We start from the raw sequence: 20,047 nt of genomic DNA, 5'->3' as shown, positions 1-20,047 counted from the left end.
GATAATGTTAAAAAGTCCGTAAAAAGGGGTATTAACTAAACTGTGTTGGTATTCATATAACATAAAATTGAAGATCACCTCGAGACATGATTTGTAAGGTCTCAGTTTTAATAGTACAACGGCCGCCCCACTCTTCAAACCGAAACGCATTACTACTTACTTCACGGCAGAAATAGGCGGGTTGTTGGTAGCTTCCCGTGCGGACTCATACGGCATTCTAACACCAGTAATTACGCAAATTTCTATTTTTCGGGTTTGATTTTTATCACACGGTGTTATTCATTCACCGTGGATGTCAATCGTGAACAATAGCTAAGTACGTATTTCATCAGAAAAATTGGTACCCGCCTGCGAGATTCGAACGCCATTGCATCACTCGACACGAATGCACTGGGCGTCTTATCCTTTTAGTCCACGAAGACTTTAAAATGTACGCAGGTAAACTATTGAAAACTGTACTCACCCATGATAAGCATGATGACGGGCAAAGTAGATAAGCAAGCTAGGAACACTGTCATCAGAACTGCAACAAAATGTAATTGAAGGTCAAGTTAGTACGTCTGGGAGTTTGGAAAAAGGAGAATCAAAAGGCAAAACATCTCCATCTCCTGACTGATCCTCAAGTTCTTTTTTATTTATTTTTATTGCTTAGGTGAGTGGATGAGCTCACAGCCCACCTGGTGTTAAGTGGTTACTGGAGCCCATAGACATCTACAACGTAAATGCGCCACCCATCTTGAGATATAAGTTCTAAGGTCTCAATTATAGTTACAACGGCTGCCCCGCCCTTCAAACCGAAACGCATTACTGCTTCACGGCAGAAATAGGCAGGGTGGTGGTACCTACCCGTGCGGACTCACAAGAGGTCCTACCACCAGTAATTACGCAAATTATAATTTTGCGGGTTTCATTTTTATTACACGATGTTATTCCTTCACCGTGGAAATCAATCGTGAACATCTGTTGAGTACGTATTTCATTAGAAAAATTGGTACGCGCCTGCGGGATTCGAACACCGGTGCATCGCTCAACACGAATACACCGGACGTCTTATCCGTTAGGCCACGACGACTTCTAAAAACGACTTCTAAAGTAACCCATTTATCCTTGCTAAGTCGTTAGGTCTCCGGACCAAAATAAATCCTTCCATCCCATAAAATTTGGAAGTGCCTCTCAGCTGATTTTTAATTGCGTAGGCTCATGATAGAGGTCAGTGTCAATCCGATGTTAAGAGGTACCTCATATGGCTCTTATGATCACAACGTGAATGTAGACAACCACTTTGAGATCTGTGTCTCAATGGTAGAGCATAACTATTTTTCCACTGTTTCACGGCAGAAACAATCAGGATGGCGCTACTTACCCATGTGGACTCACTAAACACCTCATCACCAGTACTGAAGCGAGGTATTAAGTGTATAAGCCCTTATACTACATTACTATTAAATTTGAATAATTTAATTTAAAACTCACTAGTTCTATTCATAATCTTAGCGGCCCGACAGACGAAGTCCATAGTGCCAGAAGCTTCCATGTTAGCGTCTTTGAGCTGATAAGCCACAGATCCATACGTCGTGAGCCCCACGCCAAGACCCAGTCCAACTCTCTCGTTGTATTTTGCCTGCTCTCCGCATAACCTTCGTTGCTCATCTCCTGAGACCTGATAGAAAACAAAAAGCTAGAAGAACGAATATGTTCTTTTGAAATAAACCAAATGAACGTGTGTTTAATTTACTGGTATCTATTCACCAGTTTCACTAGACGCCTTCCGGGTTCCTCATAGTGGCTTGACCTACTTGGAAAGTTAATTCGGCTCACAAGATTAGTTCATTTTATAAATCACAAGTAATGCTCATTGAAGTCTTAAATAGAACAATTAAAAGAGAAGTGTTAATTTTAAAAAGCACTTTTATTGTTTAATCAGAGCGCAATGTACTAGCAGTACCTACTGTAGTGGAGTGTTTTCCTCCATAGTCTCCCCATCAGTTCCTTTTGTTTGTCAGTAACTCTTTATTATTGTTTTGGCATATGATAAGCACATGAACTGTTGATCCACTTATTGTTAAGAAACTATCGGATGCCATAGATGTCCGTCACAAATTGAAGATCGCCCTCCACCTTGATACATACTGCCTATTTCTGCCGTGAAGCAGTAATGCGTTTCGGTTTGAAGGGTGAGGCAGCCGTTGTAACTATACTGAGACCTTAGAACTCATATCTTAAGGTGTGTGGCTGCATTTATGTTGTAGATGTTTATGGGCTCCAGTAACCACTGAACACCAGGTGGGCCGTGAGCTCGTCCACCCAGCTGCCCCGCCCTTCAAACCGAAACGCATTACTACTTCACGGCAGAAATAGGCAGGGTGGTGGCCCCTACCCGCGCGGACTCACAAGAGGTCCTACCACCAGTAAATACGCAAATTATAATTTATATTAAGGTAGTCAACGAAATGGCCCTCGCATTGCTGATGTCCCTAAGCCACGGCGACTACACGCCATCAGATGAGACGATACTCATCTGCCTACAAAGGCATTATTCAGATAAGCAACTGACCTGACTGACGGAGCTAGATGCCCTTCGAGACCCAGTATCTGACAGAGCTCCAGTGCCGCTCTGTCGTCCGCCGAATGACGCTCTGTACGGAGACACGCTTCTTCCTTTACCTGCATCCAATACCGTTACTTGTATCAAAAATCACAAAAGTCATTATTTACATCATTAGGCCTCTCGTGGTATTCTGGTATCGAAAAGTCACATTGATAATGGATTGTGTGTTCACGAGTGCTTGGTACGTTCATGACATCAATGACTACTTCGAAATACACCACATCACTACTGTCAAAAATCAGACTAACACTTTATGAGTTTTTAATTAGATAATACAATAAAGTTATTAATTAGCACAGCCACTACAAAGTGAATATCATTTTCGATTATGAGATATAAGCATAGGCAATTTTTTTTATTCCTTAGGTTGGTGGACGAGCTCACGGCCCACCTCTGGTGGTAGGACCCTCTAGTGAGTGTGCGCGGGTAGGTACCACCACCCTGCCTATTTCTGCCGTGAAGCAGTAATTAATTTCGGTTTGAAGGGTGGGGCAGCCGTTGTAACTATACTTGAGACCTTTGAACTTATATCTCAAGGTGGGTGTCTCATTTACGTTGTAGAAGTCTATGGGCTTCAGTAACCACTTAACACCAGGTGGGCTGTGAGCTCGTCCACCCATCTAAACTAAAAAACAAAGAAAAACCTGAAGTTTAAGTGTTAACAGAGTTAAATATCTAGAAGGTGAATTCCGCCACCCACCTTGAGATATGAGTTCTAAGATCTCAGTTTTTTTTAATACATGGATTGTACTTCAACAATGATTTCTCTGACCTTTTAATTACAAATAGAGAAGGCTGAGCGGCAGAAATATAGAGCGGCGGATAGAAGTAGGCACTAGTGCTTGCAACATAACCTACCATCGTTCTTAAAATAGAAACTAGTCTTTGCTAAATAAGTTAAACTTACACCTCTTGTCAAAACGTGACACATGAATTGTTGAGTACAAGCTACAGCTACAGCTTTTTCGTCTGATATTTAATCTTCAAACGTTTAAATCTGAGTAATATGTCACCTATTCTGTTTGTTCGTGTGGTCTCGCGACATTCTTGTTAATATTTCAGGGAAATATTTTTTTCATAGTACCACCAAAGAATATCACTCTTAAAGCGCCCGAGTTATATCAACAGAAAGGTACATTTTATATGTATAACTGCGACCCGCCCTCGCTTCGCTTCGGAAACATTAAAGTTTATTATTGATAGCTGAACCCCGCGATATTAGCCGCGGTTACTGTCGTACCGCGGGTGACGCCGCGAGGCAAAGCTAGTCTTAAAAAAGTAGCCTAAGTTACTCCTTATATCATCAGCTACATATCAGTGAAAGTCTCGTCAAAATCGGTCCAGCCGTTCCAGAGAATAGCCGGAACAAACAGACAGACAGACGGACAAAAATTGTTAATATGTTATTTTGGTGTATGTACCGTATATATATTACCGTATATACCGTATTCATATGCATGTAATAAAAAGTGGTTATTTCAATATTACAAACAGACGCTCCAACTTTATTTATATGTATAAATTTATATATCAAACTTCTAAAAACTTAAAACAGCAAGTAGGTTTTATGATATTATGAATAGTGTATAAATTAATATCAAATATACGTTTCTAAATACGATAACACTGAGACACGCCGTGAATATTTAATGTAATCTAAACAGAAGTTACGCTCGTATTGCATTCATCTGTGTGCGGAGGAAAACTATAATTGCAAGAGCAGAAATTGCTAACATTTCATCTATTTGGATGCGGGTAGAACGAGATCACGTCTCAGCTGGTGTAAAGTTGTTGGTAGAGTGCGTAGACATCACAGCGTGTCGCCATCCACCATAAGAATGATAACATAAAGTCGAACTTGCATTTGTATTGTAAAGTATATCAAAAAAGACTGACTGTGTTGTAGCAGAAATAAATAGAATATACCGGGACGCTTGGGCTCACTACAAATCTTACTTTACTATTACACGACATTATTCTTTCATCGTAGAAGTCATCAATAAACAAATACTAGATAAGTGTCTAACACGTATGTTAGAAAACTGGTGATTGCGTAATGTGAACCCTGGTAGAGTCGCATCATTCGATACATGTACACCGGACGCTTTATCCTTTACGCCCTAACGACTTGTACCTTGAGTTTGTGATTTATCTTTGTCATAGTTTGTTATCCATTTTATTTCGAATGAAAAGATTTCTTACCTGCAGCCTGGCTGTCTTCGCTGGGTCTTCTTTCTTTCGATACCAAAGGCTCTTGAAATGTCAATGTAAGACTACCTCTGGGACTAACTCTTGCAGCTTCATTTTCAATTGCCACAAGACTACCTCTAGCACTTCTTTCAGAGGGAGCAATACTACCTCTCGGACTCCTCTGCGAGTCCGGAATCAAGGATCCTCTGTGAGTTCTGTTTATTTCTTCTTTTTTCAAATTTAAGTCAGGACCGACACTCCCACGAGGGCTCGTTCGTGGACTAGGACCTAAATCCTTTTGAGCGCGTGCTGGATCTAACTGGATGCTGGCCACGGAATGCCTTGGACTTCTTCCCACATCGGGCACCAGCGAATTCCTGGGCTGGTTCCATAATGTACCTTCAGGCACCAAGCTTCTTCGCGGGCTTCTAGCTGACACGTCAGGAGTGATACTATTTCTAGGGCTCCGGTTGAAATCTTGAGGATTCAGACTTAACCTCGAACCGTAATTAAGATCGACACCTAAATTGTTTCTGGACGGCGCGAGACTGTTTCTCATCGGCATTGCTGTGTCAGGCGTTATGGAATTCCGCGCTGATCTGACTTCGGGTGTTAAAGAATGACGCGGGCTTCTGTGGTAGTCCATGATTGCGTCTGGTGCGAGACTAGCTCTTGGACTTCTTTGAGGAGTTGGTTCCATTTCCTCGTCAGTTTCTGCTGTAGCTAGTGAAGCACGTCTGGAGGGTAGAGCTGAGTTTCTTGGTGATCTTGTCTGCGGCGATGTGGCGGCACTTCTTGACGCCCTACGTCGTCTTGAAGATGAAGTTCTATGTAGCATATTTATTGGCTCATAGCATTAGATCCAATCTTACTGCCTTATTGAGACTCGTTGTATTCTTCATTACCTGTTAAAAGAAAATGATTTGTCATTTGAATCCGGGTTTACCATCGTGAGTAATTTTGATATTTTATAACTATTTGAAGGTTTTAAATATTTGACATTTAGGTTCCTTTTTTATTTATTGCTTAGAGGGGTGGACGAGCTCACAGCCCACCTGGTGTTAAGTGGTTACTGGAGCCCATAAACATCTACAACGTAAATGCACCACCCACCTTGAGATATAATTTCTAAGGTCTCAGTATAGCTACAACGGCTGCCCCACCCTTCAAACCGAAATGCATTACTGCTTCACAGCGGAAACAGGCAGAGTGGTGGTACCTCCCTCCCAAGAGGTTATGAAATTATGATTTTAGCATGTATTTATTGTACTAGAATCATACCCATACTAAACAATAAATTTATTCAAACCTCTAGTTAAAATATAGACAAGCTCACGGCCCACCTGGTGTTAAGTGGTTACCGGAGGCCATAGACCTCAACGGCGTAAATTCCGACCCCCACCTTAAGACATGAGTTCGAAGTTTCGGTTTTATAGTGAAAGTTTTCTTACATTAATATTAAATAGAAAAGACAGAGAAGAATGTGTTCAAAACACAATATTTTCGCGACAACGTAAGTGTGAACCGTGAACTCCCGAGGCGCATATAAAATTTACTGCTATTTCTCAGAGCGAAATTTTCTATTTTCTCACATATCTTAAAAAGTATTCAACATTCTTCTGTTTCGTACTTTCGGATAATCTGATGTTTTCGATACGGAGAGTACTTTTATGCTGTACTGTTTTCAATGATTTTTTCTTTAGATAGGAAAAGAACCTCTAGTTATAAATTGCAGCTCATACCGAAGACTATAATCAACGTAATACGCGATCGTGGACAAAGCGATGAGACACTGGTCGATTTTTTGCACGGAGGTTCGAAGGTTCGGAGGTTTATTGGTGATAGAACCTCTTGTGAGTCCACGCGGGTGGGTACCACCACCCTGCCTATTTCCGCCGTGAAGCAGTAATGCGTTTCGGTTTGAAGGGTGGGGCAGCCGTTGTAACTATACTTGAGACTTAGAACTTAGAACTTATATCTCAAGGTGGATAGCGCACTTACGTTATACATGTCTATGGGCTCCAGTAACTACTTAACACCAGGTGGGCTGCGAGCTCGTCCCTCCATCTAGGCAATAAAAAATAAAAATAAAAAGCTTCAAAGCGTCAAAGATCATTTTATTTTGTTTTTGAAATCTTAAATGGTTCGACAGCGGAACGACCGAATCAATTGCTCATTTCCACAGCTCTGTTATCAGAAAAAAGTTTTCGAACTCACGCAGTCTGAGTAATGAGGCTCGTAACTGAAGGATAAAGTCAGACGTCGCCATCGCAGTATCATTAGCTGACAAATTTATCTTAAACTCTCGAGATATCTTTGATTTGCTTTGCTTATCTGATTTCTATTAAATCTGCACGTATTTCTAGGTAGAACGGTGGTAATCTAGCAAAACTACAGTCATCACCGGCAAAGTAGTAGCTAGGTAGTCCCATGCGCTGGTCCGACCAGATTAAGACGACATTGGACTTCGGCATCAATGTCGCTATCCACTGCGCAGAGGGCAGGAAAGAATGGAGGAACATAGTCCCAAAAAAATTGCTCCCTAAAAGTCACGACCCTCAGCATTATAGAACACGATGCCAGGAGTAGTAGGAGTACGTATTAGGCAGTCTGTTCACTATTTTCAATAAATACGTGTCAAATTAAACCAGCTGAATCTATATTTGCAACAAACTTTAAAAAAGGCTTTGTTCTTTCTGGTTCGTGCTTCAAAATCGAATTTCAATGGCGACCGGTCTGAGTTCCTGTAAAATTTATCAGGCCCATTTTATTCATTCCAATTCGCGGCTCTGTGGCTTTTTCGATTCGTCACGAACATTATACGGGAAAAATTTGTTAGGTAATTATTTGATATTGAATATCGTATTTATTCGTAATCGAAGTGTATTTACGGAAAGAGCTTATTGACTACATTGAATTGGAAACCTTGAGCAAAAAATACTGCTACACCAGTAAGAGTAACGCCATCTATCGCCGAATAGCCGAACGAATATTGAAGGATCTAGTAGCATCTAGAACGCTCGAGAAGTATAGCACCATCTATTGTCAGATAGCGGAAACACGATACTCAACTTGTGTGGAATATTCTCGATAATTCTAGGAATGTGGTATCGGCTATAAAAGCGTTGCAGAGATGGCACGCAGTATGTCAGTAATCAGAACTACTCGAAGCGAAATAGCGAATGGATCACCTGAAGCGAAGCGGAAGAAGTGAATTCAGAATTTTAAGGTGTTTGTGAAATGTTTTAAGTATGTTCTAAGTTTTCAGTTGTAATTTTATGGAACATTTATTTATCCCGAACCCCAGCGCGTAACAATACTATATGGTCGCGGATATTCTCTTTACCAGTCTTAGTGGCAAGGGCTGGAAGAGGCGTGTACGCTGATAGACAAATCTATAGATATACAAGGTTTTAAAATCAGCTTATTAAAACAGAGCCCTAAGTTTAGCCAAGTGTATTATACAAAAAAACTCAAGACTTGGTTGTTAGTTGATGTACATATTTATAAAAAAAATCTTTCCGGCCGCGGCTTTGGCTATACAGACTATAGATGTAGTGAGCAGAGACCAATGCGTAGCCTTGAAATGAAAAGTAGCCTCACTTACTCAAGGACTCAGACTATTTTCTTAGCACGTTTAATCAAAATTGGTTTCAGACAGACAGCGGTTTGGACAGGCAGCGTTATTTTCTTATTAATAATATTGTTATTTGCTTTAAAACTTCTCACAGTGTAAATGTAAATTTCCAGAAACCTCTTTTCCAGCATCCGATTTTAAAAGAGAAAAGTTTAAATCCTACTCTGAATCCACAGATAGACTCATGTTGTATGTCTGTGAAAACGACATGAAAATCCATACTATAGTTCCGGAGATTTGCGCAAACAAACAAATAAACAAACATATACTGAAAAGAATGCTCAAAATTGATAGTTTACATTATAATACATTGTTACATTGTTACCTCTTTGTATTTTTATTACTTTTCTTCAATGTAGAAACACCGACGGATTTTACTCATTAGTACTCATTAATTAGACGAGCATCTCACCAGCAAACTTAAGCTCAAAAATGTTTATTTGGAATATGTCTTATGAATCTCAATCAATTAACAATTTGCATCTTGTGTAATTCTAATCGTTATATTTTGCAACGCTTATTTTAACGTATCCCAAATTGGAGAGGTCGTGAAGTGTTTAGATATAGAAAAAAAACGCCTTACGAATCTAAACACATGTGATGATCTGGTAAAGTTAATTTGCGACTCGTAATTTTCAATTTCCAATACAGATGGGGGCGGGATAAAGGAAAAACACGGTGAACTCGAGATACGCGTCAAAATGGTGGCGGCAACATCCGGCGGAGGCTCCGAGGGGAGCACACCGGAAATTGCGGGCTCTCAATGCTTTTTTCGCTCACTCGATCCGTTTATAGACCGCGAAATGTGCCAAAGAAGTACGGATGTATTTCCGTATAATTTTTTTTCCTTTTCTTTAAAAATGCTTTTCGGTCGTGGCAGCTGGAAGTTTAAATATAATCTATAACAAAGTATTATATAATCATTGCTTAGCTTTTTTTTTAATGCTTAGAGAGGTGGACGATCTCACTGCCCACCTGGTGTTAAGTGGTTACTGGAGCCCATAGACATCCACAGCGTAAATGCGCTACCCACCTTGAGATACAAGTTCTAAGGTCTCAAGTATAGTTACAACGGCTGCTCCACCCTTCAAACCGAAACGCTTTACTGCTTCACGGCAGAAATAGCCAGGGTGGTGTTACCCACCCGCGCGAACTCACAAGAGGTCCTACCTCCAGTAATTACGCAAATTATAATTTTAAGGGCTTCACTTTTATTACACGATGTTATTCCTTCACCGTGGAAGTCAATCGTCAACATCTTTGAAAGTATCGTGTAAATCTATTTGATTATTTTGAAGAAGTCACCGAAGCTTGCTCATTCCACGGCCTTTGCAATCAATTCTAGGCTGCAGTGCGCTCCTTAAAAATTTCAGTTGGCGAGTAGAGTTAGTTCTACATTGAGACCAGTAATCAAATAGGTTCGTACACTAATGAAGCCACGGTCCGTCTGATGGCATAATTAACTGTTTTTACGATTGGATCTTGCGTTTTTATTATCATTTTATTATTATTGACGCAGCGTTCGGCGTTGGGCGTCCCCCTTCCCGGTAGACCGATGACTTGTGGCGATTTGCTGGAGAAGATTGAAGGCGGAAAGTGGAGGATCGTTCATTGTGGCGGACTATGGGAGAGGCCTACATCCAGCAGTGCAGAGATACAGGCTAATGATGATGATGATACGACGAATACTGTATAGCTTTCATGGTCCTGGAGGACGTTCGTAAAGTGACATAGAAATAGTTTTAAATAATGAATACGAATCACTTCTCAATCTTATCTCAAGCTTATCTGGTGCTAAGTGGTTACCGGAGCCCATGGACATCAACAATGTAAATTTCACCACCCACCATGACACATGATGTCTAAGTCTCGTTTGTGTAATGACTGTACCACACTTCAGACCCCATGACTGCGTCGCGGCTAATTAGGCAGGATTGTGGTACCTGCCCGTTTGGGTTTACAATAAACCTTACGGTAACAGATTCGAAACTTTTAACAAATGAAAGGAAAAGCTTTTCAAATGAACCGCCTTAGACAAATTTAATCAGCTTTTGTATTCGAATACTTCCCGCAGGTAATCAAAATGTCTGTCAAGTACCTAATTAAGTTATAATCAAAGTTATAACTTGACTAATTTAATTCAACTTCCAAATTAAGCAAAAGGTAGCCCTCTTGCAAGCGATTGTGGTTTCTACGGCGATAGGTCGAAAACAAAAAATGGCTTGAAGTCTTCGAAAATTTATGAAAGTTATGACCTCGAGAGGAGGTTCGATGAATTTTTTTTCATTATTTTTAAGATAAATGAGAGAAATTCATAATTGAAAAGAAAAAAATTAGATCGCTGCCAATAGGCAGCTATCTAATAAGCAGTCTAATCTATCTAATAAGATAAACATCATTGATAGATATGTGAAATAGATAGACGTAGATACTTAGATACATCAAATTCAAATTCAAATTCAAAATCATTTATTTCAACTTAGATGTCAGTATGACACACTTGTTGAATGTCAAAATACAAATAACAATGTTAACTCTACCACCGGTTCCAAAAAAAGCCACAGTCCTGAGAAGAACCGGCGAAACAAACTCAGCGGGCTTTTTTTTTTTTGTTTTTTCTCAAATATTTTCTTTTTTTTTTAAATAAATAGAAATATTCACAATAAAAGAAAAAACAAGTCAAAAAAATACAATTAAAAAAATAATAATAATAATGAAAAATGAAAAGGCCAGGAGCGAGCGCCTCATTCCCACGTAGTGCCATCTAGTAAATAATCCTTAACTTTATAATATGCCTTGTTGCACAAACGTTCCTTAACAGTTTTCTTAAATCTATGAACAGGTAGTAGTTGAACGTTTAGTGGGATCTTGTTGAAAAGCTGTACACCCAGCCCCCTAAAAGAGTTGCTTATTTTCTTAATTCGAGCCGCCGGCAACGCAAGCCTATGTTTGTTCCTAGTGTTCACATTGTGCAAATCGCAGACTCTGGGGAATTCTTCAATGTTTTTACGCACGTACAATAAATTTTCAAAAATGTATTGGGACGCTAAAGTTAGAATTTTGATTTCCTTAAACTTGTCCCTCAAGGATTCCCTCGGGTGCATATTATAAATAGCACGAATAGCCCTCTTCTGCAGGATGAAAATCGTTTCGACATCGGCAGCATTGCCCCATAGCAAAATGCCATAGGACATAACACTATGAAAATAACTAAAATAAACCAGGCGTGCCGTATCTTCATTAGTATACATTCGTATTTTTTTTACCGCAAACGCTGCAGAACTAAGCCTACTCGCTAACTTGCATATGTGAGGACCCCACTGCAGCTTGGAATCAACTGTTATACCAAGAAAAACTGTCGAATCCACAAGCTCCAGTGTCTCTCCACTTACAGTAATATTAGTGTCTACTTGTCTAACATTAGGTGTAGTAAATTTTATACATTTTGTTTTTTTGTTATTTAATAACAGATTATTAACACTAAACCAATGTACCACGCGCGAGATAGCATCATTCACATCGTCATAATCTTCCAAATGTCGTTTAATTTTAAACAATAATGATGTATCATCAGTGAATAATACGACCTCGTGACGGGTTTCAATAAACTTAGGTAAATCATTGATATATACAAGAAATAGGAAGGGACCCAATATGGAACCCTGAGGAACACCCATATTAAGTAAGACACCGGAAGATCTCGTTCCTTTAACGTCTACCTTTTGGATTCTTCCGGATAAATAAGATTTAATAAGTTCTAATGAAACGCCCCTAATACCATAATGGTGTAATTTCCTCAACAATGTATTATGCTCAACACAATCAAAAGCTTTAGATAAGTCGCAGAAAACCCCAAGGGCATTATGCGACTCTTCCCAAGCCTGAAAAATATTTTTAATGAGATCTACACCTGCATCAATAGTTGACCGACCTCTAGTGAATCCATATTGTTTGTTATGAAGCAGGTTATTGGAATTGAAGTGGTTCAAAAGTTGTTCCAGAATAATTTTTTCAAAAATTTTACTCAATGTAGGTAGTACTGAAATGGGCCTAAAGTTAGAGGGGTCAAAAGTACTACCAGATTTAAATAAAGGTATTATTTTACTATATTTCATTAGATCAGGAAACACACCACCATCAATACAGTCATTAAATATTGTAGCAAGGTAAGGTGCAATTATATCAATAAGGGATTTTATAACATTAATTGAAATTCCCCATAAATCACCAGTTTTCTTAATATTAATGAGCTTGAAATTATCAATTATGTCCTTTATATCAATATTTGTGAACTTAAAGTTAACACTGCATTTATCGACATGATTTTGCAGTAATGATTCGGCGACGGTAGGAGATGAAATTAAAGATTTTGTGGTAGAAGCTGGGATATCAGCAAAGTAGTGCTCAAAGGCACTGGCCACTTCTTGATGAGAAGTTATTATTCGATTATTGATTTTTAAAGTTAATTCAGCATTACTGTTTCTGACATTCCCAGTCTCCCTATTAATGATATTCCAAGTCATTTTAATTTTGTCAGGTGCATTTTTTATAAGATTGCCTAAGTGAAAATGACTTGGCCAATGTACAGACTTTTTTAAACAGCTTGGAATATTTAGAGACATACTCATGAAATGACTTATTATGATTATATGATTTTTCATGATAGAGATCGTATAATCTCTGCCTACTTTTGTGAATTCCAACAGTCGCCCATTCATTGAATGATCTTTTATTATGTAAGATCAGAGTTTTAGCAGTAAAGATGGCACTAAATTCAGAATTAATAACATTAAATAAATCCATGTAATGAACATTGGGATCTTCACTATAAGAAACATTCGGAATTTTTGCCAAAACTTTACCTCTAAGCTTCTCCAAACGTCTAATATTAATAGGAACAAACGGTAGCTTTCTTGTACTATTAACATCTGAAACAGATTTAATTTTAAAAGATAAGAATTGTCCACTGTGGTCTGAACTTAAATGATTAATTAGTAAAGGTTTTACATTTGTGAAAATATTATCTATACAGGTTGCCGATGTGCTAGTTATTCTTGTGGGCTCTGAAAATAGATTGCTAAGGTTATATGATTTTAACAATGTTCTGAGTCTAATAGTGGCATTTGTATTTTCTAATAAATTTATATTAAAATCACCACAAATAAAAACATGTTTATTAGAAACAGAAAGCTTTAATAAAACACGTTCCATTATATTTTCAAAAAAATCATATAACGAATTCGGGGGCCTGTACACACTTACAACAATGAATCGCTCAAGCTCTACACATGCCATTTCAATAATCCGTTCCACAGAGAGGCTCACAATGTCTTTACGTTCCTTACATTTATAATCTTTATTAACAATGATCAGTGAGCCACCTCGTATAGCATTCTCTCTGCAGAAGGAACTTACAACCTGGTGATTTTTAAAATTACAATTTAATTCATATTTTTTAAGCCAATGTTCAGTAACACATAGAACATTGACTTTATTATAATCTAGGAACAAATCAATTTCAAGTTCTTTACCCATCAAACCTTGTAAGTTCTGATGCACCAGGTTGATCACAGTTGTTTTCAAAGAAATATTATTAGTTGATGGGCTGTGTCCAAATAAATCATATTTACTGCAAGAGGTAAACTCTGTTGTCTTAGTAATTAATTTAAATTACTTGGAACGGATTCCAAATTAATAGATGTCATATTTTTTTTCTGCTCAAAAGAAGCAGTAGGTTGATTAGCCAAATTCATGGCTAGATAAATGTGTAAAAAATAATGTAGCGAGTTTGCTACTTGTCTAAAATTGTAGCTACCTAAATAGAATTTGTTAGGTTTTGTCATAATAATACATTTATTTTTTATCATGCAATTAATGTCAATAGTATAAAATATATTTTCTGATTTGCATGGTGTCATTACATAATAATTATTAACATTAGAAATTGTCTGCATGAAATCATTAATGCAATGTCTGATTTTATTTTCTGCTGGCATACTCTGAATAAATGGAAATGCAAACATGATGATCTTTTTCACCTGTAGTGTTAATAATTGATTTATTTGATATTTTATATCTCTTATATCTGCATTTCCCCTTCTCCCAATCATTATGACTATTGTTGTGTTAGGGCAATGAGTCACATTTAAAATTTTATTGAGTATGTGGGTACATGAAGCCCCAGGCATACAATAATTTATGACAGATTGTCCCAAACACAGATCATTCAGCGCTACACCCATATTTTTCCCTAGTTCATCACTGAATATTTTAATAATGTTTTTAGTAAGCGCAGGTTTCATTATATTGTTTACAACGGGCTTAGAGGTAGAACTAGAAAATTGATTTTGACTATTGGAACGGTCTGGTACGGGAGAACCTGATATAGAGCAGTGGCATTTACAATTAGCATATTGAGCATGAGGATAATATTTAATTATTTAAAAAAAAATCGGTTGTCTGTAAAGTCGGTTTTCTGACGATAGTTGAACGTGACAACGTCATAAGAAAATTCGCCTCAGAGCGAGGTAACGCCGCATGAGTCATGTTTTTTCGTGCGTGCAGCCAGCTCCATCGAATCATGACGTTGTCACGTCAAAAGTAATTGTACCGGTGAGTTGAATGATTTACGGAAATGTTACCGTTATTCAAAACTGTTGCATTTGAAGTCCAACAGCAGCTCAAATTTCAAATAAACAAAACTCAAACAAGACTGAGCTGTTGCAACGAGCCGTCGGCAACTATTAATTAATTAGTTTTGTGCGCTCGAACACGAAAACGCTTTTCGAAGAAAATAAACAAAGACAAATAGATCTCTTTAACAATTTATCTCCGTGACGTGGAAAGAGTGCTATAGAAAAAGAAGATGTGTAATCTATACTAATATATAAATCTACAGTGGTTTTTACGGATGTTCCGTTATAACTACTGAACCATGCATCCTATTGACTTGAAACGTGGCATCCATGTAGAAAATATATGTACTTAATGGATAGGCTAACAATTATATGAGTGTTGGACTCCCTAATAATAATGACAATAAATAATAATGTTCATTTTAAATGCCCAGCAAAGCGGGCTATTATTCTTATATCCTCACTCGGATGTCCTTTTTCGAGGTAATTTGGTAAAAAAAGTTCTGGTTATCTCTGGTTAAACCCTCCGAAATCGGAGAAAATTTTAAATTAATAAAATATCGAAAAGCACTAAAATATCTAAAAAAACTTAAATTGATTCTCTAATCTACGTGGAAGTCGTTTATAAACACAGATGTGGTGTTCAGATTAAAATGAAACAACTGGTGGCTATTCCGGAATCCATGACTTAGTTATTTGAATGCGGAGACATTTAAAATTGTGTTTAGTTGTAAGGTAAGTTTGTATATACTATACATTTGCCTTCTAAAAAAAAAAGTCCCATGACGAGTACACCAGAATTCTTAAAGGTCACACGAGGTCCAAAATTACAGCTAAATAAAACATAAATTTTCAAATACATGAATGAAATTTTGTGATTAAATTTGCTTAGAAAAAATAAAAAATCGCCTAATAAATTCAGAAAGATGAAGGGAACACGGAAATTACTTCAAATGGCACATAAATTGTAACTGTTCCATCAAAAAACTTCCGTAGAAACGTTAAAAGATAATAATAAATTATTCAACTCTGGTGAATATTTAATGAGGTATCGATCATAGCCAATGAAAATAAATGGCATTTAATACTTTTCAAATTATACCTACCGTTAGGTAGTGTTGTATAATATCATAATAATATCATATGAATTGACTTTCAGTAATCATTTAAGTGTCTCACTGACTTCCATTTAGCTACAATTAAAAAAATTGTACTTATTAGTTTATATAAACGGTTTTTGTTTTAAGTTCAATAATATCATAATTTATAGTGTTATTTCATAATTTGACAATGTAAGTGAAAAGCTATTTTCAATGTTTCAGCTTGTCTTTTTTTTTTATTGCTTTGATGGGTGGACGACGATCTCACAGCCCACCTGGTGTTAAGTGTTTACTGGAGCCCATAGACATCCACAACGTAAATGCGCCACCCACCTTGAGATATAAGTTCTAAGGTCTCGAGTTAGTTAAAAATGTGGAACGCGTCATGATTTTGCGTGTCATCCTTGCGCAGGGGCCATGCTAATCTTCTCTGTAACGTTCCAATTTTAGTATATGTACTGCCGAAGCAAGTATTTTTTTAAAAAAATTACTGTATTCTTATAAGATACTTTTTTTTATTGTGAAAGAAAAGATGTAAATATGAAAAAAAAGATACTAAGATAGTTAAATTAGATTCGAAGTTAGATACGAAGAATGTTAGTGTGATCAATTTTTTTTTATGATCTACTAGTTATTTTTGGAAATACTAGCTAGTAATTAGTAAAATCCAATATTTATCATACTTGACGGTAAGCAGTGACTTGGCTCTGCCCCTGCCATTCCTGAAGTCCATGGGCGACGGTAACCACTCATCATCAAGTGGACCGTATGCTCGTCTGCCTACAAGGGGAATAAAAAAAAAACCTAACTTAATTTCACTGAATTACAGACTTAATACTCTTTAAAACTGAGACATTGACTTGAATTTATTTCCGCAAATCGATTCGATGCGCAAATAAGTGAAGTAATTCAGAGGCCGCTGTCTAGGCGACCATTTCAAAATGTCTTCGGCACAAAAGGGATCTAATGTTATTCAGATTGACACAATATGTATTGGAAAGTAGAGCTGTCCACTTGGATATTCTCTCGAATGGAGATGTGGAACATTTACTGGAAGATTTGTCAGAATCACTGCGCAGTCGTTTCACACGAACATTTCGGTTGCAACTTCTAAATGAATATTGATAAAAATGAATATTTAAAAAAATCTAATTTTAAAAAAGAAATCTAATATTAAAAAAAAAAGACATGCCCGCTGAGTTTCTTGCCAATTCTTCTCAGGACGGAGGGTAGTTTTTGTGGATTGGCGGTAGTTCTTTTGACATTCAACAAGGATGTACTTTCGTTTATGTTGAATTTTTTTTTATTTGATTTGATTTGATAAATTGGGCACAAACCTAACTATCTGCTGTGTGAAGAATACCTAATTTGAAAGGAAAGAAAACTGTTAGTTTCACCTGGATGCGCGAAGTGTTAATATTATGAAGCGTGTTATAAATAATCACTAAATATGAATTATTAGAAACAAATAAAGCCGCTATTTTGAAGTATTCGTCTGTCTTCGCAGGTGCGTAGGGGACAACGGTAAGCTAATTTGTTCCAAAAAGCTTAATACCATTTATCCTACATACACATTAATCTATTCAAGAATAAAAAGAAAAAATATGTTTAATCTATAAATAATAATAGTAATAAGCCTTTTATTTCATGCAAATAATAGGTTACATAGACGTTTCAAGTATGAAGAAGATAGAAGAATTATAAAGAAGAAAAGAAAAAAGAAAAAAAGGAAAGAAGAAAAAATAATAGTGATGCTGTTTAGACTTGTTTACCCTTTCTCCTTCCTCCTCTCATTACTCTTCCCTCCCTCCCCTCGTTTAGAAAATTATAAATGTAGATAGTGCTTTTAAAAAAAGTTATAGTGTGTAAATATAAAAGTTTGTTTACATGAACCCTCCTCAAATGAAGGTGAAGGCCTCCTCTAAAGAATACCATGTATCTTTATCTTGGGCTATTTGCGGCCAGCGGGTACCAGCTATTTTTATCAGCTCGTCTGACCATCTCATGTGGGGTCTGCGTTTCCGGCGTTTGCCGATTGGACCCTTCCACGTTGTTACCCTGTTGGTCCATCTCTCATCCTTTAGCCTCGCTACGTGCCCAGCCCACTTCCATTTCAGTTTCTTAGCGTAGATTAGAGCATCCGTCGCTTAAACAGCTTAACAGCAGATTAAACAGCTTAAACTGTTTAATTTATACTAATATATAAATCTACAGTGGTTTTTACGGATTTTCCGCTATAACTACTGAACCGTGCATCCGATTGACTTGAAACTTGGTATCCATGTAGAAAATACATGTACTTAATGGATAGGCTAATATTTATATGAGTGTTGGACTCCCTACACCAGTTGCGGGGGCGTTAATGATGAGGATCTTTGTGGGGGTGTGAAATAATAATGTTAATTTTAAATGCCCAGCGAAGCGGACGGGTACAGCTAGTATTACATAAATTTAATGCATATCATGTAATAAATGCTATTTGAAAAATTAAATGTATACAATCCGAACAAACCGAACTTCACGGACTTATACCGATATTATTTCAGAAACCAAAATACCTAAATCGGTACAGGAAAAGGCACAGATTTATAACTACTCGCTTTGCAATCATTTTATTGGAAATGTTTAATAGTATTATTTATTCCCTTTCAATGTGTGAATTATTGGTGGAAGCTTCTTGAAACAATTCATACGAAAAATAATTTTCAAATATTTATTTGTTTTATTCGTACATCATATTTCTCTTACTTGTCTACGGATGTCTTCTTGTTTTTTCTAAACATGTAAATAAGCCGTATATCATCATAAGTAAGTATGGATCCGCGGCAAACGCTACCTCAAACCAGCTGTAATCCACATGTTTAGTTTGGCTGGCTCACAAATCCAGGCCTTGCCGAGTAAATATCTGCGCTTAATCAAACTCGGTTAGTGTTTGAACGGGATACGAATGAGCTGGCCTAAAACTTCAACTACAGTGATGCTTAGAAATATTTTGGAGCCTCAAAATCCATTTTACCTATCACTCAGAAAAGAATCGGTATATTTTGATTCATTATAGGAATACAATTCGAACAAATACGGAATTAAAACTTAAAGTTTGTAAATTTAACTAATGAACATCTTATATTATATTTGATATATTTTAAGTTATGTTTCTTTTATAAGTGTGCCGATACAAATTGGTATAAGACGCCAGCAATCTCCCAGCCATTACCAGGAAGTGCCATTTCTACACCATTCAACATAATCCGTCCGTGGTAATTTAACGTTATTTTCTTTACCCTACCCATTTCTGCCGTGAAACAGTACACGGTTTAGATTTAAAGGGTCGCGCAGCAGTTCTAACTTAGAACTCATGTCTCAAGATGGGTGACGGCGTTTGCACTGTTGATGTCTGTGGGCTTCGGTCACCACTTAACACCAGATGAGACGTAACGCTGCTCCGTAACCGTATCTATTCAATGAATAAAAAAGAACAAACTGCCCGGCCCGGCCTAAAGCAAAAGAGGTAAAGTCATTTGACATTTAAATTCGAGTTTGGTAAGATAACTGGACACAATCTTATTATTTTTTTATCTATTGATCCGTCTATTGCTTGCGATCGACCATAGACATAAATTTTGTTAGTTCTAAGTTGAAGTGACAAGAGCTTGTTTTTTTTTTAGCCTAAGTTGATAGCCTTCAGAGGCTATTTCAGTGTAATCTTAACAAGTAGGTGAGCACAGGGGGCTCAAACCTGACGACGTTGCTAACACGAGCAAGAGCCGTCCTTCGCAGAATCTATCACCGGATCAGAAACGCGACCCACTGAGAAGATCCAGCGAAAAACTCAGTGGACTGTGTCTATGGGTTAATTTACTCGTCGAGCCCTTGAGAA

The 20,047-nt window shown here is 37.4% G+C and overlaps 1 protein-coding gene and 1 non-coding gene across 2 annotated transcripts in view; both read right to left on the bottom strand.

The window, feature by feature from the left end:
* Positions 1 to 20,047, bottom strand: part of LOC105841534 (uncharacterized) — a 120,581-nt gene that overhangs the window by 18,310 nt on the left and 82,224 nt on the right. The window contains exons 2-5 of the mRNA XM_038019243.2: positions 4,811 to 5,703; positions 2,555 to 2,664; positions 1,474 to 1,660; positions 464 to 523 (exon numbers count right to left, since the gene is read on the bottom strand). Of these exons, the coding sequence (XP_037875171.1) occupies positions 464 to 523; positions 1,474 to 1,660; positions 2,555 to 2,664; positions 4,811 to 5,636 (1,183 nt within the window). The 5' untranslated portion in view covers positions 5,637 to 5,703. The remainder of the gene's footprint in view (positions 1 to 463; positions 524 to 1,473; positions 1,661 to 2,554; positions 2,665 to 4,810; positions 5,704 to 20,047) is intronic.
* LOC119630389 (U6 spliceosomal RNA) lies at positions 16,538 to 16,644 on the bottom strand. Its single transcript, XR_005246149.1, has one exon. It is a non-coding gene; the product is annotated as a U6 spliceosomal RNA (small nuclear RNA).

The sequence above is a fragment of the Bombyx mori genome, chromosome 23 (assembly GCF_030269925.1).
Source record: "Bombyx mori chromosome 23, ASM3026992v2".
NCBI lineage: Eukaryota > Metazoa > Arthropoda > Insecta > Lepidoptera > Bombycidae > Bombyx > Bombyx mori.
This window is presented reverse-complemented; position numbering and strand designations above follow the sequence as displayed.